This window comes from Lissotriton helveticus, chromosome 5_1 (genome assembly GCF_964261635.1).
Source record: "Lissotriton helveticus chromosome 5_1, aLisHel1.1, whole genome shotgun sequence".
NCBI classification, from domain to species: Eukaryota; Metazoa; Chordata; class Amphibia; order Caudata; family Salamandridae; genus Lissotriton; species Lissotriton helveticus.
The window spans coordinates 521,974,418-521,993,937 of record NC_136065.1 but is presented as its reverse complement, the minus strand read 5'-3'; the positions used below and the strand labels follow the sequence as shown (position 1 = coordinate 521,993,937).

General features: G+C 45.1%; 1 protein-coding gene across 1 annotated transcript in view; it reads left to right on the top strand.

The window, feature by feature from the left end:
* TNFRSF9 (TNF receptor superfamily member 9) overlaps positions 1–19,520 on the top strand; it is an 82,789-nt gene that overhangs the window by 41,893 nt on the left and 21,376 nt on the right. The window contains exons 4-6 of the mRNA XM_078642865.1: positions 10,049–10,186; positions 12,859–12,925; positions 16,005–16,111. Coding sequence (XP_078498991.1) covers positions 10,049–10,186; positions 12,859–12,925; positions 16,005–16,111 — 312 coding nt within the window. The remainder of the gene's footprint in view (positions 1–10,048; positions 10,187–12,858; positions 12,926–16,004; positions 16,112–19,520) is intronic.

The window sequence follows — 19,520 nt, the reverse complement described above, 5'->3', positions numbered from 1 at the left end:
GTAAACAAGCAGTGAAAGAGGAAATGCTGCCAAGTTGTCCACTGAGTCTGAGCCCAGCCATATCCTTAGGAATGTTAGGTGAATATTCAGCACTTCAAGCACAATGGTATTTTGTCTTCTGGAGTGCTCAGTTTTTAAAGTCTTTTGTAATTATGTACCACCATTAGGTGGCACCTTATAGCTGCTACCTTACCTTGCCTTATGGGAGAGCTGAGCCTGGCAATTAATTCACTGGTTTGTGAGGGGATCAGCTTGATCCAAGACTGTGAAAAAGAGCTGACACTTTCTCCTAAACTGGGAGAACCAGAAAGCCCCAAAGCCACCTATCGAATCCTTTCAAAGCCACAGGAAGAGGGAAGCTAACGAATTCCAATGTAATACCTTTGCACAGAGGCTTGCAAAATTGTATAACTTGTGCCCTTCTCCGATTCAGATCCAATACACCCAAGACAAGTCCTTCAGAGACAAGTTCAGGACAGGCACACCACCAGCCACTCTTTATGGCAGCTTTACCCATGTAGAACGCAGACACATAAATTACCTCCTCGTCAGCCCTCCCCGTCCCAGTCCTTACCAATGAGCATAGCTCCTCCCACCAGAAACTCCCAAGCAACTAAAAACCCATCCCTTCCCTCCAGGCCACACCCACACCCTAAGGCATATAACCATGTGACCCGCCCATCCACATCCTATTTGTTTTTTCTGCGGAATTCATTTCCTGGCAACTTCGTTATGGGGAGGTGCTGGACCGGTGCCTCCTTTCGGGTGAGTGTGAAACGGCCTGCTGGGCGGCCGTTTGTTCCCCTGTAGTACCTGTCTTTTTTCCATGTACTTTCGAGTCCCTGCTTTAGCGGGACCGTGGGGTTGGGGAGTCTTGACTGCCTGGTGTGGGGTGGTGTCTCCCTGCTGCGGCCTCCCCTCTTCTGGGTATGTTCCCTGCCCTAGCGGGTACACCCGGGGAGGGAGGGGAGGTGTGTTGGGCGCGGCTGGCCTCTCTGCTCGCCTGTGGCGTGGCGGTTTGGCTTGGTGGTGTTTTTGGAGGCTGGGTGCTCGTATCGGGCCCGGGTTTCCCACTGTATGCTGCCATTGGTTTGTCCGGGTGTTCGGAGGATAGAATGTGGTGTCCCATGCATTACTTCCGGCTTTGGACTTGGTTACCCGGGTTCGGGTATTGGCGTTGCTTCAACCTCGTTTGGTTCTAAGCATATCTCATTTCCTCCCCCGCCTCCAAAACTTAATCATGTGTCCTTCTGTGATATTTCTGGTGCTCGTGAAAAGCGCACCGATACGTTTTGCAATGTTCCCATGTCTGTTTGGAGGCAGGTTCATTTGCGGGTGGAATCTACTCTCTCTTTGGGTCCTATTTCGGGCTACCTGTTCTTTCTCCTGTGCATTCCGTTTGTTCTTACAATTGGGGGTACCCTGGTGTACTGCATGTGTTGTGCTGCGCCTCGTGTCACATGCCTGGGGCCGGTACTTTAGGGGGGTCGGGACTCTGTGTGCTGTGGGTCCTTGGTTTCTCCCCTGGCCTCTTTCTCCTGCCGTGGGTCGCTCTCTGACACTTTTGTGGGGCATTGCTTTTGTTTCTGGTGGGGACCCGTGGTGGTGGCACGACTTGTCTTCCTGCTGGGGTCTCCCCTCTTCCGGGTTGGTTCCCTGCCCTAGCGGGTTCACCCGGGGAGGGAGGGGAGGTGTGTTGTGCATGGCTGGCTTCTCTGCACGCCTGTGGCGTGGCGGTCTGGCCTCCTTTCAGGTAGGTGTGTGACGGTCTGCTTGGCGGCTGTTTTTTGTTCCCCTTGGATACCTGTTGTTTCATGTACGTTTGTGTCCCTGCGTTGGCGGGACCATGGTGTTTGGGGGGGTCCGGGACTCCCTCTTTGTGTCATGTTTGGGCTGGCCTACTGTCCTGTTGGGGTGTGGCGTTCCCTGATTGGCCCTTGTGGATCTTGCATTGCTTGGTCTGGTCATTGATTTCTCTGTTCTGTTCCCCTAATGGAGATGTGTAGTTTGGAGCTCCGCTGTAACGGAGAGGTGGTGGTCGCTGGGTCTTCCGCTGCTCCTTCATGGTTGTCATGTGCGGGATCCCTTTGCTGTCGTGGCTCCGGACGTGGTTTCGGGTGGGCCCCGTGGGCAGGCTTCACGGTGTTCTGCTGCGTGTTTGGGACGGTTTGGGGTTCCCTTGGCCCTTGGGAGGTCGGAGGTCTATAGTCTTTTTCCCCTTTTTCCAGTTGATGGGGCTTGTAGGCCTCCATCTTTTTGTACTCGGTGAGCGGTGTGCTTGATGGGGGGTGGTAAGATGTTGTCACACTTGTTTTTCCCCTGGCTCTGGCGCCGGGGTGTCCTTTACAGTGGTTCGCTGTGGTATCCTGGAGGTGGTGATGGTCGTTCCCTGCTGGCTGGTGTGCCTCGGTGCCTGTTGGTATCAGGGGGTGCCGTTCCTTCTTGTTCTGTGGTCCTGCTTGTTGTGAGGCCTTGGATCCGTCTTTTACTGCCTCTGGTCTTACGGTTCAGTCTGTGCCTTGCCCCTGCTTTTGGGTTCGGTTGGTTCTGTATGGCTGTCGGGGTTTTCTGTGCAGCCTACGGCCTTCCCACCATGGATTCACCTGCTCTTGTCTGATCTCGGGAGTTAGGCGAGGTCGGGCCTGGTTAGTGCCTGGATGGGAGGCCATCTTGGACTACCGGGTGCTGTCGGCTGAGATCCCTCTGATTCTTTTTTCCGTGTTGGGACTGCTGTTGCGTTTCCTGGCGGATTTGTCCTTCGGTTCCCTTGGTGCGGCGGCGGCTTGGTCCTCTGTGGCTGTTCGGTGGCTATTGTGCTTTTAGCCTTGGGAGGCGGTGCTGCTTGAGGGGCTGCTGTGATGGGGCTTTCCTTCGGGGGCTCTATCCGGTTTGGGGTTCCGTTGGTGGCCTTGTTCGGTTTGGCGGCTGAGGTCATTTCTTGTTGGCTCCTGTCCGATTTCTCGGTGTGGGATGTTTACGGGTTGTGAGCGGGCTTTTGGTCTGCCTTTCGTTCTATTTGATTGCCCTTCCCTTTTGTGGTGTGGTACGCGGCCGGTGGGTCCCTTCTTTCCACATGTCCCGGGGTTTTCTGAGTGCTTCCTCTTCTTCTGGTCCCTCCTTGTTGGGCTGGGCTACTGGATGTGTTCTGCGCTGCCCCTGTTCCTGGTTCTCTGGCGATGAGTCGGGCTTTCTTTCTCGGTATTCGGGGCTTCGTTTCTGTTGGGCCTGTGTGGTACCCTCTTCATTCCTTCCTGATGGTGTCTCTTCGGTTGTTTATTCCCTTCCTGTTGGTGGGGTTTTCCTGGCTTCTCTGGTTCTCTGGGACGCCTGTGTTCATATGGCAGTACACGCGGCTTCGTGGTGGTTCCTATGTTCGGTGTGGGTGTTGTTCGTTTCCGTTTTTTGGGTCTACCTTTTGGATGGTTTGCGTCTCCTGGTGTGTTTGCTGACCTTTGGCTCCCTGGGTGGTTTTGTTGCCTGCTCTGGGGTTCCGGGTGTTCCCATCCTTGGACGGTTGGTTGATTCTTCCTCTTCTTTCCTTCCGGCTCCGGCCCTTTCACTGGGTGTTTGCTGGCTCCTGAGTCGGTTTGGGTGGATTCTGTTCTTGGAGACTTCCATTCTTTGCGCCTCTCGGGTGCTGCTGTTCGTTGGGTGGTTTCGGCGCCTCGGTTGGTGGGGTCTTCCTGCCGGTGCCCTGCAGGCTGGCTCTGTTGCGAGGACTGCGGTGGTTGTTGGGGGCTCAGTCTTCCGCTTCTCCCCGGCGGCTCCATGTTCGGCGGCTGTTGTCTGCTGCTGTGGGGTTTGTTCCTTGGGCCCGTTGGCACTTGTTCCCCTCTGGTGTGTCTTGCTCTGGGGCTTTGGGTTCCGGCTTCTATGGGCTGTCTGCTGTTGTTTCCGGGGGGTGTGGCCATTGGCCGCGGGTGGTCCTGTCGGCTGGTGGTTCACTCCTCTTGCGTGGCTGCCCTTTTTTGTCCCGTGTGCGGTTGCTTTTGGGACTGTCTTGGGCTTGTTGGGCGTTGATTGTCCTTGGACCTTTTACTCAATGGTATGTTTCCCTTTTTGTTGCTTTTGGGCTTGCTGGTCGTGTTCTGGGGCCTTCTGTGGCTGCTCTCCGTCGGTGGCTGTGTTGGCTGTGCAGCCTGCTGTTGGGCTTGTGGTGTGTTGGCACCTGGGTCGGTTCGAGGTTCCTCGCCTCAGGGGTGGCTGCATTTTGGGCTTGCTTCCGGGGGGCCTCCCTGGCCGTGTTCTGCGTGATTGCTGCTGGGTGTTCTCCTCGAGCTTTTATGTCCTCTAGTCGTTGAGTGATTTGTAGGACTGTGTCTCCTGGGTTTGGGGACGCAGGGTTGCGTTCTGCTCGGGTTGTGTTCCTTTCTGCCTGTGCGGCTTGAGTCTGTTTTGCTACTGTGTGAAGCCGATTCTTGCTTTGGTATCTGATCATTGGTAAGGACCGGGACGGGGAGGGCTGACGAGGAGGTAATGACCGGTTACTCACCGGTAATATTTATTACTCCGAGTCGTAGCCCTCCCGTCCCAGTCCTGGTTCCCATCCCTCCCTCCCTGTTCGGCTTCTTGTGCTTGGTAGTACAGGATGTGGATGGGCGGGTCACATGGTTATATGCCTTAGGGTGTGGGTGTGGCCTGGAGGGAAGGGATGGGTTTTTAGTTGCTTGGGAGTTTCTGGTGGGAGGAGCTATGCTCATTGGTAAGGACTGGGACGGGGAGGGCTACGACTCGGAGTAATGAATATTACTGGTGAGTAACCGGTCATCACTCACACATATTACCAACTAGACAATGAACATGAGATGTTCAAGTGCTTACAGGACCTCTGGGTGTTAGTGAAACATTCCAACTAGCAATATGTTCAAACTCATGTATAATAGGGAAAATTAAGAAATCCTGTTTTATCATTGATTCACTTGCGCATGTTCAAATACACACACTGAGATATTTTGAATAATATAAACATCTTATCTACGATTTTATGGAAGCCCTTTGGAATACCTATGGGTTTGTACACAGATACCAGTAACTTGTACTGTGGTTATTCCCCTATCGAGTTTGAATTACTCTGCCATATACCCCCACATTTCTTTACTCCAACGATTGCAGAGCAGAAGCACCAATATTTTAAGTACATTTACACAAGAAAACATCCTAATCTTTTTATGCATAAAAAGCAGTGGTGGCTCCTCCGCTAAGGCAGAGGAGCACCGCCCCACTGCTTTTCAGCAGTGTAAGAAAAAATAATATTATAATAGCTCAATGTTATTAGCATTTTATTTTTCCTTGTTGCAGGCGTGGCAGCTTTGAGAGGTGGGGCGGGGCTGCTCTGCTGAAAGAGCAGGGGAGGGAAGGATTGAATTTAACTCCCAAAGTGCACATAAGTGCAAAATGCCAGCTAAACATTAATGTGTGCATAGCATGTTCTCAATCCAGGCTGCATTACAGCCTGGGTGGAGAACATGTCCAAGCCGCCGGTCCCAGTCTAAGCGCTGAACCACGGCACTCAAACCAATCACAACAACGCTGCATTGCAGCGCTGTGATTGTCTCTGGGGAACCTGGATGATTCCTTGTTCCCTCCTGTTCGGCCAGAGGAAGGAGTGGAGACATGCGATGAGGAGGACGCGGTGACGCAGACAGGAAGTACGTTTTATTACATTTTTTATTTAGCCTCTGCAACCCCCGATCAGTGACAGCCGCCACTGATAACAAGCACATAATTGTATGCTACACTTTCATAATATAGGCTATGCCTGTAAACAATAAACTTTGGCCTTCATTATGAGGGCCAAGAAATTGGTGTGATAATCATCTCACCCAATAAATTCTGACTCAATGAGTGAGGATTTGTTGGGCACAATAAATACCACCGAATTTTGGGGCATATTACCAAGCAATAGCGATAATTATCGCTATTGCTTGGTCAGAGACAAAAATTTACCGCTGAGCTGCGGCGATTTTTATCGCAAATAAACCTTGGTATTACCAAGGTTAATCGCAAATGCGATAAAAATCGGCCGCAATGCATGAATATCGCTGAAAAGTCAGCGATATTCATGCATTACCGAGCTAATGCTCTTAGCCATGTTATCCACCTCCCATTGGATAACATGGCTAAGAACTGCTCAGGGCAGATGTTAGCTTTTGGAAATATTCGCGCTTAGCGCGAATATCTCCATAAGTTGGTAATAGGAGATAGTGATGTTAGCGACTGTTTCCAGTCGCTAACATCTTGGCACGCCCACTTTGCATGTCATTAGTGATAAATATCACTGACATGCAAAGTGGGGCCCTAGATGGTCGCTATCTCCTACTAGCTGTCGCTAACTGGTGTTAGCGACAACTAGGTAATAGGGAGATAATTTTATCTCCGCTTTATTGGCTTTTAAAGCCAAAAAAGCGGAGATAAACCCCCTTGATAATATGCCCCATTGACCTTTGGATGAATAACATGTGGATTGTGATGCTTACTGCACCAAAATCCCAAATTTCCAGTAAATACGAACATTTCCCACCAGTAAATATCGTTGGGTTTGACCTGCTGATTTGTACCACAAAACTCACGTTATCGAAATGTGGGGTAACAGGAGTTAACCCTGAATTAATCTGGCTGCGCCCTCCCCTCTCCCCCCCCCCCAGCGCCGCGGCGGAATTAGCGCCGCGGCCAAGGGGTTAATGACTGTGGTTATTAATTGCACTTCAAAATCCTTCTCAATGTAATCTGTATTAGAATATGATTGAGTACCAAATTTACATTCGTTAGTATTTTTTTTCAACATTACTGTCTCCATTAAACGATGTATCAGGGGAGTAGCTACCATTAGAGCTGCAGGTGCAGTGATACTGGAGGAGTAAGGCACCCGCTGCACCTCAACATTAACTTTCTTTTACTACTCAACTGGGGCACAGATGCTGACCATATTGCTTGCTTGAAAAGGGTGCTGACCAGTGCTATGTAGCAAGCCTCACAAACAACTTTTCTTTTAAACCTTTTTGGGCCTCATTTACGAAAAGTGGAGCATCGCTGAGCAAAAACAGCGATGCGTCACTTTTCATAGTGCCATATTTACAATATGGCACTCAATTGCACAAGGATTTACAGATACGTCACGAATCCTGATGTATATGGTGGTTCAAAAATAACGCTTTGCTGGAGTGTGTCGGATAATTGACGCAACTGCAGCAATGTGTCAAAACCCATGGGCAAGTCCCATGTGGAAAGCCCTGTGTCACTCCTTGAAGCAGGCGTAAGAATTTTACGCAGTCAAGTTGTAGAAGTGGCATAGTGAAATCTCATAAATTTCACTGCAACACTTCTACGAGGCTTTTTAACGGGGGACCGCCCACCCTGCATACATTATACCTAACACAGGTATAACACAGAGCAGGCCTTTACAAAGTGATGCATCTGCCTAGGTGCATCACTTTGTAAATAGGGTACTGTGTGTTGCATTGATTACACCGCTGCAGAGGCACACAAAAGTGGCGCAACAGCAGCGCAAGCCCTTCATAAATAAGGGCCTTCTTGTGAAGGGACCTGGTGGCCAAATTCTGCTCAGGATTTCTTGGTGTACAACTCATGATTGAGCCTGGCGTGGAAAGCATCTTTCTCTGAACTGATTGCCAGTGTTCAGTGTACTGTTATCAGAGCTTGCTCCACCCAGTGACAGTGATGCCATCTCACAGCAGTAACTATAAGAGCATCAGGACAGACAAAAGGAAGAATCAACGGTGGAGTGAGTTTAGGACCATGTATGTAGGCTATGTTGGTGGAGGAATGTACTGTTACATGAACTTGGATGAATTCAAACTGCAACTTCCACCCAATGCTAAGTTAAATTGACTCAGCCTGGACACAGAAAGCACACTCCAGGAACATTGGAAAGAAAACAGGCAGTCTGGTGACATTTACCTCTACTCAAGAAACCATTCTTCCATAACGCAACTTCAGTGTTGTTAACCCCTTCCACGCGGGGCTAATTCCCACGCGGTGCGGGGGGAAGAGGGCCGCGCGTGGTGCCGCAGTGCTCATGACGAGCTCAGCTCGTCACGCTGCACAGTGGAGCTGTGCTCATGACGAGCTGAGCTCGTCACGACTCCGCCCACTCAATGGAACGCCCCGCCCTGCACAGGAGGGGAATTATCCCAGCGTGGGCGTTCCGCGGCTGTTATGACGAGCTCAGCTCGTCATGAGCACAGCTCCACTGTGCCTCATGACGAGCTGAGCTCGTCATGAGCGTCGAACGGGTTAAAGCTATCTTACTCGTGCATCTGTTTGCAATGATGCCTTGCTTCATGGTCTCCCAGAATCCACACTGGCCCACCATTCAGGGCATCGTTTGTGCCACAGCATGTTTCAGTTGGCTTCCCTTGTCATCACACATCATCTTCCAGACCAGCGATATCATCTTCACAGACATCACAAACAGCAGCCCCACCTACCTGTCTGACAAGCTCACCACCTTCAGTGGCTCTCTGCACCTCTGCAGTTAAGACACCATCAGTATGGAGACAAAGAAACGCAAACAAAAGACAAAAAAACAAGGAAAGAAGCATTCTCTTCCATGAACCCAGGATCGGAACCAACACGCCTGCACTGATTAGGTCCACCACAAACCTGCTCCAAACTAGGAAAGAGTTGAAGACACACCTCTTTAAAGAAAACCACATCACAGTGAAGTAACAATTCCCCCCTACTCTCAGTACCCAGCTTCTCCTCCAGTTAATGATTGATTCTATCATTGCTTTTGACACGTTATGCTTTTTGGTTAGGTTCATGGTACACGAATACCACATGCATATATTCATATATGCATGCATTCTGCCAGGGGTCAGAGTAAACAGAATCAATAAAACATAACATTGGTTCCTTCCATGCTCTTTCTCAAATTCTGCTTCAAATACTTTTCCCCAAATAATGTGAGACTGAAGTTGTGATTTCACTATTCCTTGAATGTTAAAGGGATAATAGTATTTGAATGCAGACGTCACATCAATTTAGTCTCCATCTCATTCCAACATCAGGTTTATCGGTGTTAATAATAAGTGGTCAATTTAACAGAGAACCATTTCAAGACACATCTAACGCGGATATGATGTTCTCTACAAATAAAACTCCTAAGAAAATAGACTAAGTATGTATATATGTATAAATATGATTAGATAATTGAACGGTTGGGAGCACAAGTGAAGACAATGAAGTGGCTTAGAGCCAATAATGGGTGGGATAAGTCTTCTGTCCAACATCTCAATGTTTATCTTTCTGCTCACCGCTTTTAATTTAGAACATTCTACTTCCGTGGGGTAAATGTTCTAATATAGCCTTACAGCCCTTCGGCCCAAGGTAATTCCAGTTTTTAAAGGCCCTCTCCCTCATCATTGGTCCTTGCTGCAGCATTTGGGCCTATAGCTTGGGTTCAAGGCATTTAATAACCTGCGTAGCCCTCGACGGCTAAATTAGAGCACTGGAATGTTGGGAGTTCCATTGAAGAAAATGGAGAGGGTCATGGCTAATAATTGATGCGACAGGCCTTTTGCTCCCCCATTTAAGCAGAGTTACATTGTTTGTTTTTGTATTTTACCCTTTTTAATTTAGAACATTCTACCCTCGTCGGGTGGAATTTTCTAATACCCTTATTGTGCCTTTTGCTAATTAACTGGTTGATAAATGCACTCTCCCTCGTTATAGGTAAAGGCATTTTCACAACTCAGGTTTACCCGTTTGGTCCTTGCATGGTGCATCACTCCACTTTTTTCACCACTCATGTAGTGATATTACTCTTGTTTTTTGTGTGGAATTAGATATTGCTTCTGCATGTAGATCAGGGCATCCTAACCTTAGGTTTGACAATAATGTGGAGCGTCTTCTAAGAGTCCCATATGATTCTGAATGACATATATTATCTCATGTACCCAATCTGACAGGGCATTAAAAACAGGTTCTCTTAATTTGTGCCAAGCAGGAAGTTCATGAGAAAGTATGTTATATGCCAGAGATGTTTGCACAAATTTCTTTTTACAACTGATCTTTTTCGTGATTGCAGGGATTTTTCAGTATAAAGTAAGGTGCTCTCGCACACAAGATGCGCAGTGCGAATGCAAACCTGGTCTCAGATGCTCTGGGATGGAGTGTGACTATTGCCACAAGAATTGTGAACATGGAGAGGAACCTACAGAGAACGGTAAGACTGCAAAAATGCACAATTCCAATCTTAAATCACCATGCATCATTGGACTAAAGGACTTAGGGCCATATTTATCAACTTGTAACACAGTGCAGCGCAGCAAGTCGCCTTGCTGCACTGTGCCACATTACAGGGAAAGGACAGGAATGCCTGTATTTATCACAATACAGTGCATTCCTGTCTTTTCCTAGCACTGGCACATAAAGTGCTTCCTAGCGGCAACGTAGGCACTTTTGCACCATGGTGCAAGGGTACGTACATTATAAGGCACCTTCCTGCACGAAAACAATCCCCTGAGGCATTTTCCTTTTTCGTATGTGTGCTGCAAAATACAGCACACATAGACGGGATAAAGCGAGGAAAAAGAAAGATATTTTTCCTCGTTACGCCTTCCCTGGGAAGGCGTGGCATTTTGGCTCATTCTGTGTCAAAATTCATGGGTTTTGCGTGGGAACACCCACGCACCACCCATGGAACGCCTCAATGGGGCAGAGTAACATACCACAGCGATTTGCACTGCTCTGCATTACTCTGCATTTATCAAGCCACTCCGGGCCAACCAAGGTGGCCTTACGTGGTTTGATAAATGATATTTAAAGGGTTGCATCACTTTTGCACTATGCCACGTAGTGCAAAAGCAACTCAACCCTTGATAAATATGGTTCTAAATCCCTGACACAGGTATAAAAATATCACGAAAAACCCATAGAAGAAAATTATTTATCATGCACGGCATGATTTGCAAAAGCACTGGAAAGCACTGGATTCATCGAGCCATCAACTAGTAAAATCCAGTCCGGTTTTCAGGACATTCACAATTAAAATCTATGATAAATATTTGCATTCAATAATTTCAGTCGAGATTATTTTCAGATTTTTCATTCTGAACCCCAAAGGGGCATTACAGTTATGTGACCTGACCATCCTACACCCTGCTAATCACGTATGCCTTGCTTGATCTTCATTTAAATCATGAGCCTTCATTACTGTTTTGTATTATTAGTCTGTCATTATGAACTGCCATGAGCTGCAGTTTACTTTAATGTCATCCTTCTTTCTTTTGATTAGTTTGATTTTTTTCTCTACACAATTCCTTAGCCCTTCGGTTGCTTCCCCATTGCCCGTCTCTTTGTGACTTGGGTTTTTTGTTTTACTCATTTCTAATGTGGAGTAGTGTGGCTCACTGGTTAGAGGCAGCAGAACCGGAAGCAGAAGTCAGCCCTGGACCAGGGTTCAATTCCTGACACGGCAGGGTCGTGGACTTGGGTCAGCGGACTCGATAATTCTTGCTTCGGTGCTTACTCTAATCAGGGGTTCCACTCGGCAACTCTGGGCATTAGCTTGCCTAATCTCCACAATGGCCCCATCAATTCCAGGGATGCCTGGCTCCACCTTGGGGACTCCCAGCAGGGACCATCCCACAGGGAAAGCCAGGACGGGTTCCCCAGAGTTATACAGCGCCAGGAAACCTACGGACGGGTAGCAGTGCGCTTTACAAGCTCAAATACATTTACATTTACAATGTTTATGTCTCTTCTACTTAATTTCTGTCTGTTTCACACTTTAGGATCCTCTATATCTCCCTTCTTTTCATAAATCCAACATGTCATCCTTTCAATTTTCCTCCTTTCCTCCTTCCTTCTTTTTCATCCATCCTTTCTTCTTTTCCCCGCTTCTTCCACTCACACTACGCTCTTTCTTCCCCTTTATCATAATAAAGTATAATTGCTGCCCCCCATTTTTGTCCTCTGTTTGTTAATGCCAGCAATTATCTTTCAAGTCACGTCTACATCATGAATGAGCAGTATATTTAAGAGGAAACTCGTGTTAAATGACATGCTCCACCTCCAGCCTAAAACAATTCTCATTGATATCTGTTGTTATCCTGCACGAAATCTTGAGAAGGAAACAAAAATACAAAAAGTCAGATGGAACAGGGAGCTCCTAACAGCCTAGGATGGGCAAATTTCCAGTGGCAGTATGAAGCCGACCCATGATATAGCCGTGGAGCTTTTTGCTTTACAATGGAGTCCCCTTTAATGGTCATGCCACAGTTATATAGAACAGGTGTCACACTGACATGGTAGAGTTCTTTTTGCGCTATTGGCAATAGGTTTTGGTAACGATTATTACATTAATGGATATGTTCAACATAAGAACGTAAGAGTATGTACCCTATAGTATTTGATGTTGTCCAGGCGATGAGGCAGAATTTTAGCCCACTCATTCGATAGTAACCATCTAACTCCAGGTTCACCTACAAATCATTGATTTCAGGTGTGTTAGATCAAAGCAAGCAAAGCAAGACTACAACACCCATAATGCATTTGGTTGACACAAAAAAGGTCCCGGACAGTAAATAGTGTGACTAAGGACCTAGGTGGAGGTGCTCATACTAACACATGCTCTAACCTGAAACACAACGTTGACGCAAGTTGACTAAGAGTGGTGCATGCTATCTAAAGCTGGACAAATCACTGAAATGTTGACTGTTTGCTGCTTTGTACAAATTCGTGACCCCAGTGAGTCATAACGTGAATTCAACCAATTTAATATGCAAAGGAGAGAATGCTTTTCGTATCACCTAATTTTTCTGAAATATAAAGATTGTGCTTGCTTATTCCTTGCTTTCGTTGGCTTCAATTTATTAATGTCTTTTGTTGTTGAAGGTTGCCGGAAATGTCCCCCGGAGTCATTCAACAATGAGACAAATGGCTCCTGTAAACCCTGGACAAAGTAAGTTGATGTTTTCAATTTCTATACAATAAGAATGACATTATTCGTTTCTAAATAGGAATATCCTATCACATTGCTTCCAAAACATTTTAGAACTATGACCCACATTTTAGAAAGACAAACTTTCGCAAGCCATCTATCCTTAATGGACATGAGGCATGCAATTTTTTTTAATGTTACTAAAGCATCATATGGCAGTGCACTGTCATTTACAGACAACACATTTTCTATTGAATTGGTCTCTAAATTTGCAGAGATATACATCTTTACGGAAAAAACTATATTGCACACAAATAATAGTGTGTGAAATCAGGTTTCCGTAAATATTTATCATTTATGCATCACAAGTAACATGGTCACAGCTTTCTACTATTCCTGCCCATTATGATAGATTTAACCACACTTTAAATACTGTTTTAATCGGTAAAAGTGTGGAAACACTGGGTGGTGAGACGTTTGCTGTCACTGACTAATTTCAGAATTTTCTGTCACAGAAATAAGAGGCAATTCTATTTTTTGAGCCAAAGTTTGCGTGCAAGGCATTCTGGGTAGTTTTCGGAAATGTCTCAGATTCAAAGGTTACCCTAGATACAGACCCTAGGCCCTAGGCCCAAATGTTACAGCAACCCACATCCCAAAAATCAACCTAATTCTTAGATTCTTTCAGGTACTACACATGTTTGTGCTATTGTACCTTTACTGTCTCGGTCGATAGGACCACCCAAGGTTATGAAATACCACTTTAAGCAGGAAAAATGTGCCAGTGCAGGATGGTATGACATTTGCTATTATCTATTGAAGCTCCCTATATTTTTTGCTTCCTATTGTAAATCTGTGTCCACAAATCCACTTTTCCGAAAATGTCCTCAGAATATCCTTGTTTGAATGGTAATCCAGAATTCAGAGTGGTTCAAATGATGCTCCATCCCTAAACTCAGAATCTTGGAAACATTTGAAAATACATAGTATTTATACACCCCCAACATATAATATTTTAATTTTCGACTATGATGTATGCAGAGTCAGTACAAAGTGAAACCCGCAATGCTTGTTGGCGCTGGGTATCATGGTCTTTTGAACAAATTATAAATACGCTATATGCCTTAAACTGGAAGAGTCTAATAGGCGTAATTGTATATTTTTTTGTGGATTGGTCTTTCAGGCTAAAGTTTACCTCTGAAAGCCTTCTTACCAATTTTAATTCCATCTTCAGCACTAATTGTTTGTCTCAATGATTAGTTTATTTGGGAAATCATTGAGCAACCTTAAAAGTCACCCCTTGCCAAATTATGAATTTAGTCTACTTTTGACGAATCTACAGGTTTGTGGGATTTGCCATGGGTGTCACATTTGCTTTTTTCACAAATTGCAAATAGGTATGGAGCATAAACAGGAAATCTTGTCTGCTTTCTCTGTGCCACAAAAATGAGCTAGATGCTTACTGGATGTTTCCTTAGTCAACAGCTTCTGTCTCCTTGCTGGGGCATGGACTTGTGTTTCAGTGCCCCTGCAACGAGACAGAGGCTTCTTAGGAATAAAGTTTGCCTAAAAAACAATGTAAACAGTGTCTGTCTCCTTTCTGGGGCACAGACACCTTAGAACTGTCCCAGCAAGGAGTTAGACACAGTTTGGATTTTTGATAAGGCTAAAAAAAAAAACGAAACATTTTCCCAAATGTATGCTTAATACAGAGGTTGTCAAAGGGCTTCACTTGGTCAGGTACATTGAAGTGACAAAATAAAGAGTTATAGATGCATATTTATTGCATGGATTATTAATTACAGGCACTCACAAAGTAGTCACAAGAGTGACATTCAATATCGGTCAAAGGTGGGGCTCACATATAACATCAAAATTAAGTTGTATATGAAAATACCTAATACTAAGGAAGTGCCTATGGGGCAATAGTATAGGATGTGATGATCGTTGAAGGTACACGTTATAATATGTACATAGATAGTAAATCCCTTACTAGATTAGATGAGTCATTCACCCTGCTATATCTAAGTTGAAGGGAGATAAATTTAGAAGCAAGACGGAAAACTGAAAAAAGCACCAGCAGAAAGAGAGAATACCAGCTTTAAAAAGCTTGGACCACAGCAAGGCAGACTGCTTGTCTTCTAAGGAGGATTAAAAGGGTTGAATGATGATAGCACCAACATAAATCCCCTTTAAGACAAGGGTAAAATCACTGTCCACATGGTCATTTCTGAGAGGCTACGAATTATTAAGCATAGCGTCTAGGCTGGACTTTATGGATGGGACATCCAATCAGATATCTTGAAATGTTTGCAATATCTACTATTTTGGGCTCTTTCTAAGCTTTCTGACCTTGCTCTTTGCCCTTCCCAAATACAGTCATGCGTCAAATCTTCTCCACCGCTTGCATTGGCTGCCCCTCGAACACTGTGTTCGCTTCAAGGCGCTCTGTATCACGCACAAGATACTGACAGGGATCGGCCCAGACATTTTTGGCGATTTGTGCACCCTATAATCCCCACCGCGAGCACTGCGCTCGTCCAACTTGCTTCTTGCATGAATTCCGCGCATACGTAGGGCCAGATCTGGTGGCCGCTATTTTAGACGTCTAGCCCCTGCCCTACGGAACTCCCTTCCTTTCCCCTACACATTCGCAGCAATCCTGATCACCAGGCCTTCAGACGACTTGTGAAGACCTGGCTCTTTTCTCAGCTCTAACCCTTGCTTCTGCTCCCTGCTTAGTCCTGCTCTAGCGCTGGGACGCCTCTTTGCCGAGGCAGCCATGCACTCTATAAATATTTGAATCTAATTTAAATTGCCTTTAAAATTTGACACAGTCCTGTCATTCTGGTTGGGTAATTAACAGCTGTTATTTCCCTCTGCTGCAGACAATAGTGCGTAATCATATCTCTGACTGTATCTCTAGTCAGTTACATCATTGTTCTACATCTTTGTCCTCTGTTAATTGATGTTTCATGCTTTTTCTTCAGGTTACTCTATAGATATCTAAAATAAGCACAAATAACCCATATCTTAGGCATGTATAAATATAGTTTGAAATATGCACTCAAATAACATAATGTTGTTTTCTACCCCAAAGCTGTCTCAGTAAAGGCCTCGAGGTTCTGGTGAATGGATCCACCAGCAGTGACGCGGTTTGCTCTTCTCCCTTCGTCACTGTTGTTATTCCTGTAGCAGGAGTATCAGGTTAGTCATCGCTATATTATCTATCAATTATTTTAGCCTTTCAATGTTTCAGGAATTAGTACAGCCCTACATGCTGTTGATATGCATGTCAGTAACAACAAATGAGTCAAGGGTGATAATTATTTGTTGTAGCAACAAAAATGGACTACACAATTATGATTTTTGAATGTTGAATGAATTTTACGAGGTCCATACAGTTGAAATGAAATGATTACGCACTTGTATAGCGCACGACTATCAGTAGGCATCTCGGCGCTAGTACAAATACTGCAGAGGAACCCTTCCTGGCCTTTCCCTGTGAGGAGCCCACTCCTGGGCACCCCCAAGGTGAAGTCAGGCATCCTCAGCGTTGTTGGGGCCGTTGTAGAGATTAAGCAAGCTATTGCCCAGAGGTGGACTCATGATTAGAATAGGCACCGAGGCGAGAATTATCAGGTCCGAGGAAATTGAGCTCGAGACCCGCCGAGGCGGGAATTGAACCCTGGCCTCGGCCAGACTATTGCATCAGGGTCTGCCGCTCTAACCATTGAGCCACACTTCTCACATTCACATACACATACAGTTGTCGTATCTGTTTTTCTGCTACGTTGCTTTGGTCACATCTATAAAACCAATTTTCAGATTCGCAAAAGTCTCTGTTCACAAGAGTGACTATTTCAGCAATTCTAGGAATGCATTAAGGTGCTCTCAGTTATGCTGTAATGGTAGTGCTAAAATGACCTCAGATTAATACATTCCCGGGTGTACTCGCTCTTACAGGGTAATATGTTTATTATACACCAAACTCTGCCTATCATAATGGACAGAGAGAACTATTTGAGCACATTAGCTGGAGCACACAGTACCTGTACATTTGTCCCACCAATCATTTTGGTAACCATGAGATAAAGGTTCCTGGGGCGAAACTTTCCTGCATCCGGTACATGTATCTAGAGCTGATGTGACATTACTGTTCTTGCTTATAAATATATATTATAGAGTTTAATGAGCTTTGTATAATTCAGATTCATATAGGAAGCTGGTTTTGCAAGGTTTTATAAACAACTGATGAAAATAATTTTGTAAAAATGTTCTTGGTCAGTTAATCTTAGTGTTGGGATTTAAAGTGATATAATTAGGCAAAATATGTAGGATAAGCACTCAAAAAGTTCCAAAGAGCATCTGAATAAATTTGTAGCAACCACTAACTGGGGATTTCTCCTGAATATTTCAGGTTTCTACAGATATTTGTAGTAAGAATGAGGAACATATGTGTGAAAACATGGGACAAGACATACATTAGAGATTCAATATAGATTGTAGGACTGCAAACTGGTAAATAAGGAGGGACGGTCTAGTCGCTATGCAGCACTCAGACATATTGCGATACCATAATACCGCCTACAACTCTCAATAGAAGCTCCCAATATTCAACACCACCACAAGGACCATCACAAAAAACTACATGCCCCATGTGTGTTCATTGACAAAGGGGAGCTGTCACTGAGAATAACATTCTAATTGCTCTACATAGTCTTTAAAGTCCGAGAGAGCTATGGCCCAAATTACCTAGGGAGTTTGATCTAAAACTGCAAATAAAGAGAGTGATGCACACATTGGCCAGTGGGTGTAGTTGATTGCAGATGGTGGGGCAGCACCGAATGCCCATGATGATGAGACACCGCTACCAGGAAGTTCCCAAGAACTCGCTCTATCATTGCAACAAAGTGGCTTTGTGTCACAAGCCAGCGCTTTATATAGCAATTGAATAACAGAGAGACCAGTTGGTGGGAATACATACAGACTCTGTTGGCAAGAGCTATCTAAGACACATAGATCACAAAGTAAGTGATTTATTATATATTGCCAAGGCATTGGGACAAGAAAAGTTACCTGGCAAAGGGTTCTGGATTTTATTGCAAAGGACCTCCCAAGCCAACATAAGGAAGTGTACGAATAGGTGGAAATCAGTACACAACAGAGCTAATAGGAAGGGTAGCACATATCGAAATAAAAAGGCAGTGGTTAAGGTTTAAGCATGGGTAAAGAATGTAATTAGGGCAAATTTGGGAACAGCAGCCAGAAATATTGGGCCATTTTATTTTATTTGGTTGTTTCTACAACTACAACAGAGCTGCTTATGAATCTGAGACAAAATGCCATTTTGACTAAGATAGCAAAAATGGTTGCACTGTCTTTGATTGAAGAAGCTTCTTTCTGAGGTAGGGTAAGTATTTCTACAAACCAAACATAACAGGCTAAGTAAACATGAGTGGAAGAGTTTACACTTTTAAAACTAAGGGGCACAATAAGCACTGCAGAACAAAGAGCTCCCGGCTGAGGAGCCGAGGTCACAGGAGATTCATAGAACAACGACAAAGACAGAGATAACAGGTTCTGTAACTGAGGGGCGGCAGATAGAGTGGAGTAATAACACCGACAGAAGTGCCATCACAGGAACCGAAGGTCACAGCAGATATAGAAAAAGAAGAGAAGGAAATGCACGCTCAGGAACAGAGGGGCAGCTGGGTGTTAGCATAGTTAGAGCACTATTCTGGGGTGGGGCCACACCTGATATCGGGGAACGAGAAAACAGATATACCAGCTCAGCGACATTGCAGAAGAATCCAGGTTGACAAAATCGTGGGTAACGTAAGCATGTAAAACCTCAGCCAGAAACACATTTACCAAATACGGTTCAAATGCAAGGCACGAGACAGACATTCCCGAGCACGCGGAAATTCCCCTCAGGCACATTTCTCAGAAAAAGTCACAAGTCATTCAGGAAATAAGGCAACAAAGGGCTAAACAGCTGCAGGCCTGATTGAAACAGATAGACAGGAACAGAGTGCAACTGGAAAATAGGCACATGGCCTTTGCATTGCATCGAAAGTTCAGGTGAATACAGTCACGGTGCAGGAACTCTGAACAAGCGTTTGTAAAAGTCAATTGGTCTGACCTTATATAGCATGGAGATGTTTGCATTTTTTTATTTATCGCAAACATATGTCATAAAAGAAGGGGAAAAAAGTGGAGTGATCCTCTGCTTACAATAACAAGTTTAAATTTAAAGATGAACCATCACAAATCATTTTTAAGAAAACAGAAATGCGGTTTCTAGTCCACATGTGTAAAGAGAACTCCTATAGAAACCCTGTTTAGTTTTAATGCTCCTCACAGGAGAATGGGATTCTTATTGTAGAAACGAAAATGAAATACTGGCTTTGAAATACTGTGACTTGAAGACATACTGCAAACACACAAGGATGACAAAAAAACATTAAAGGATAAAGAAAGAAAACACTGCTGAAGTAAAGTATTGGTCCACCTGGTGGTGACGGACAAAAATAAGAATTGGCAAAGCAAATAGGTCCTCCCTCTGTGAGACCTATTGGCTTTGTCAATGTTTTTTGTTAGTCATGTTGTACAG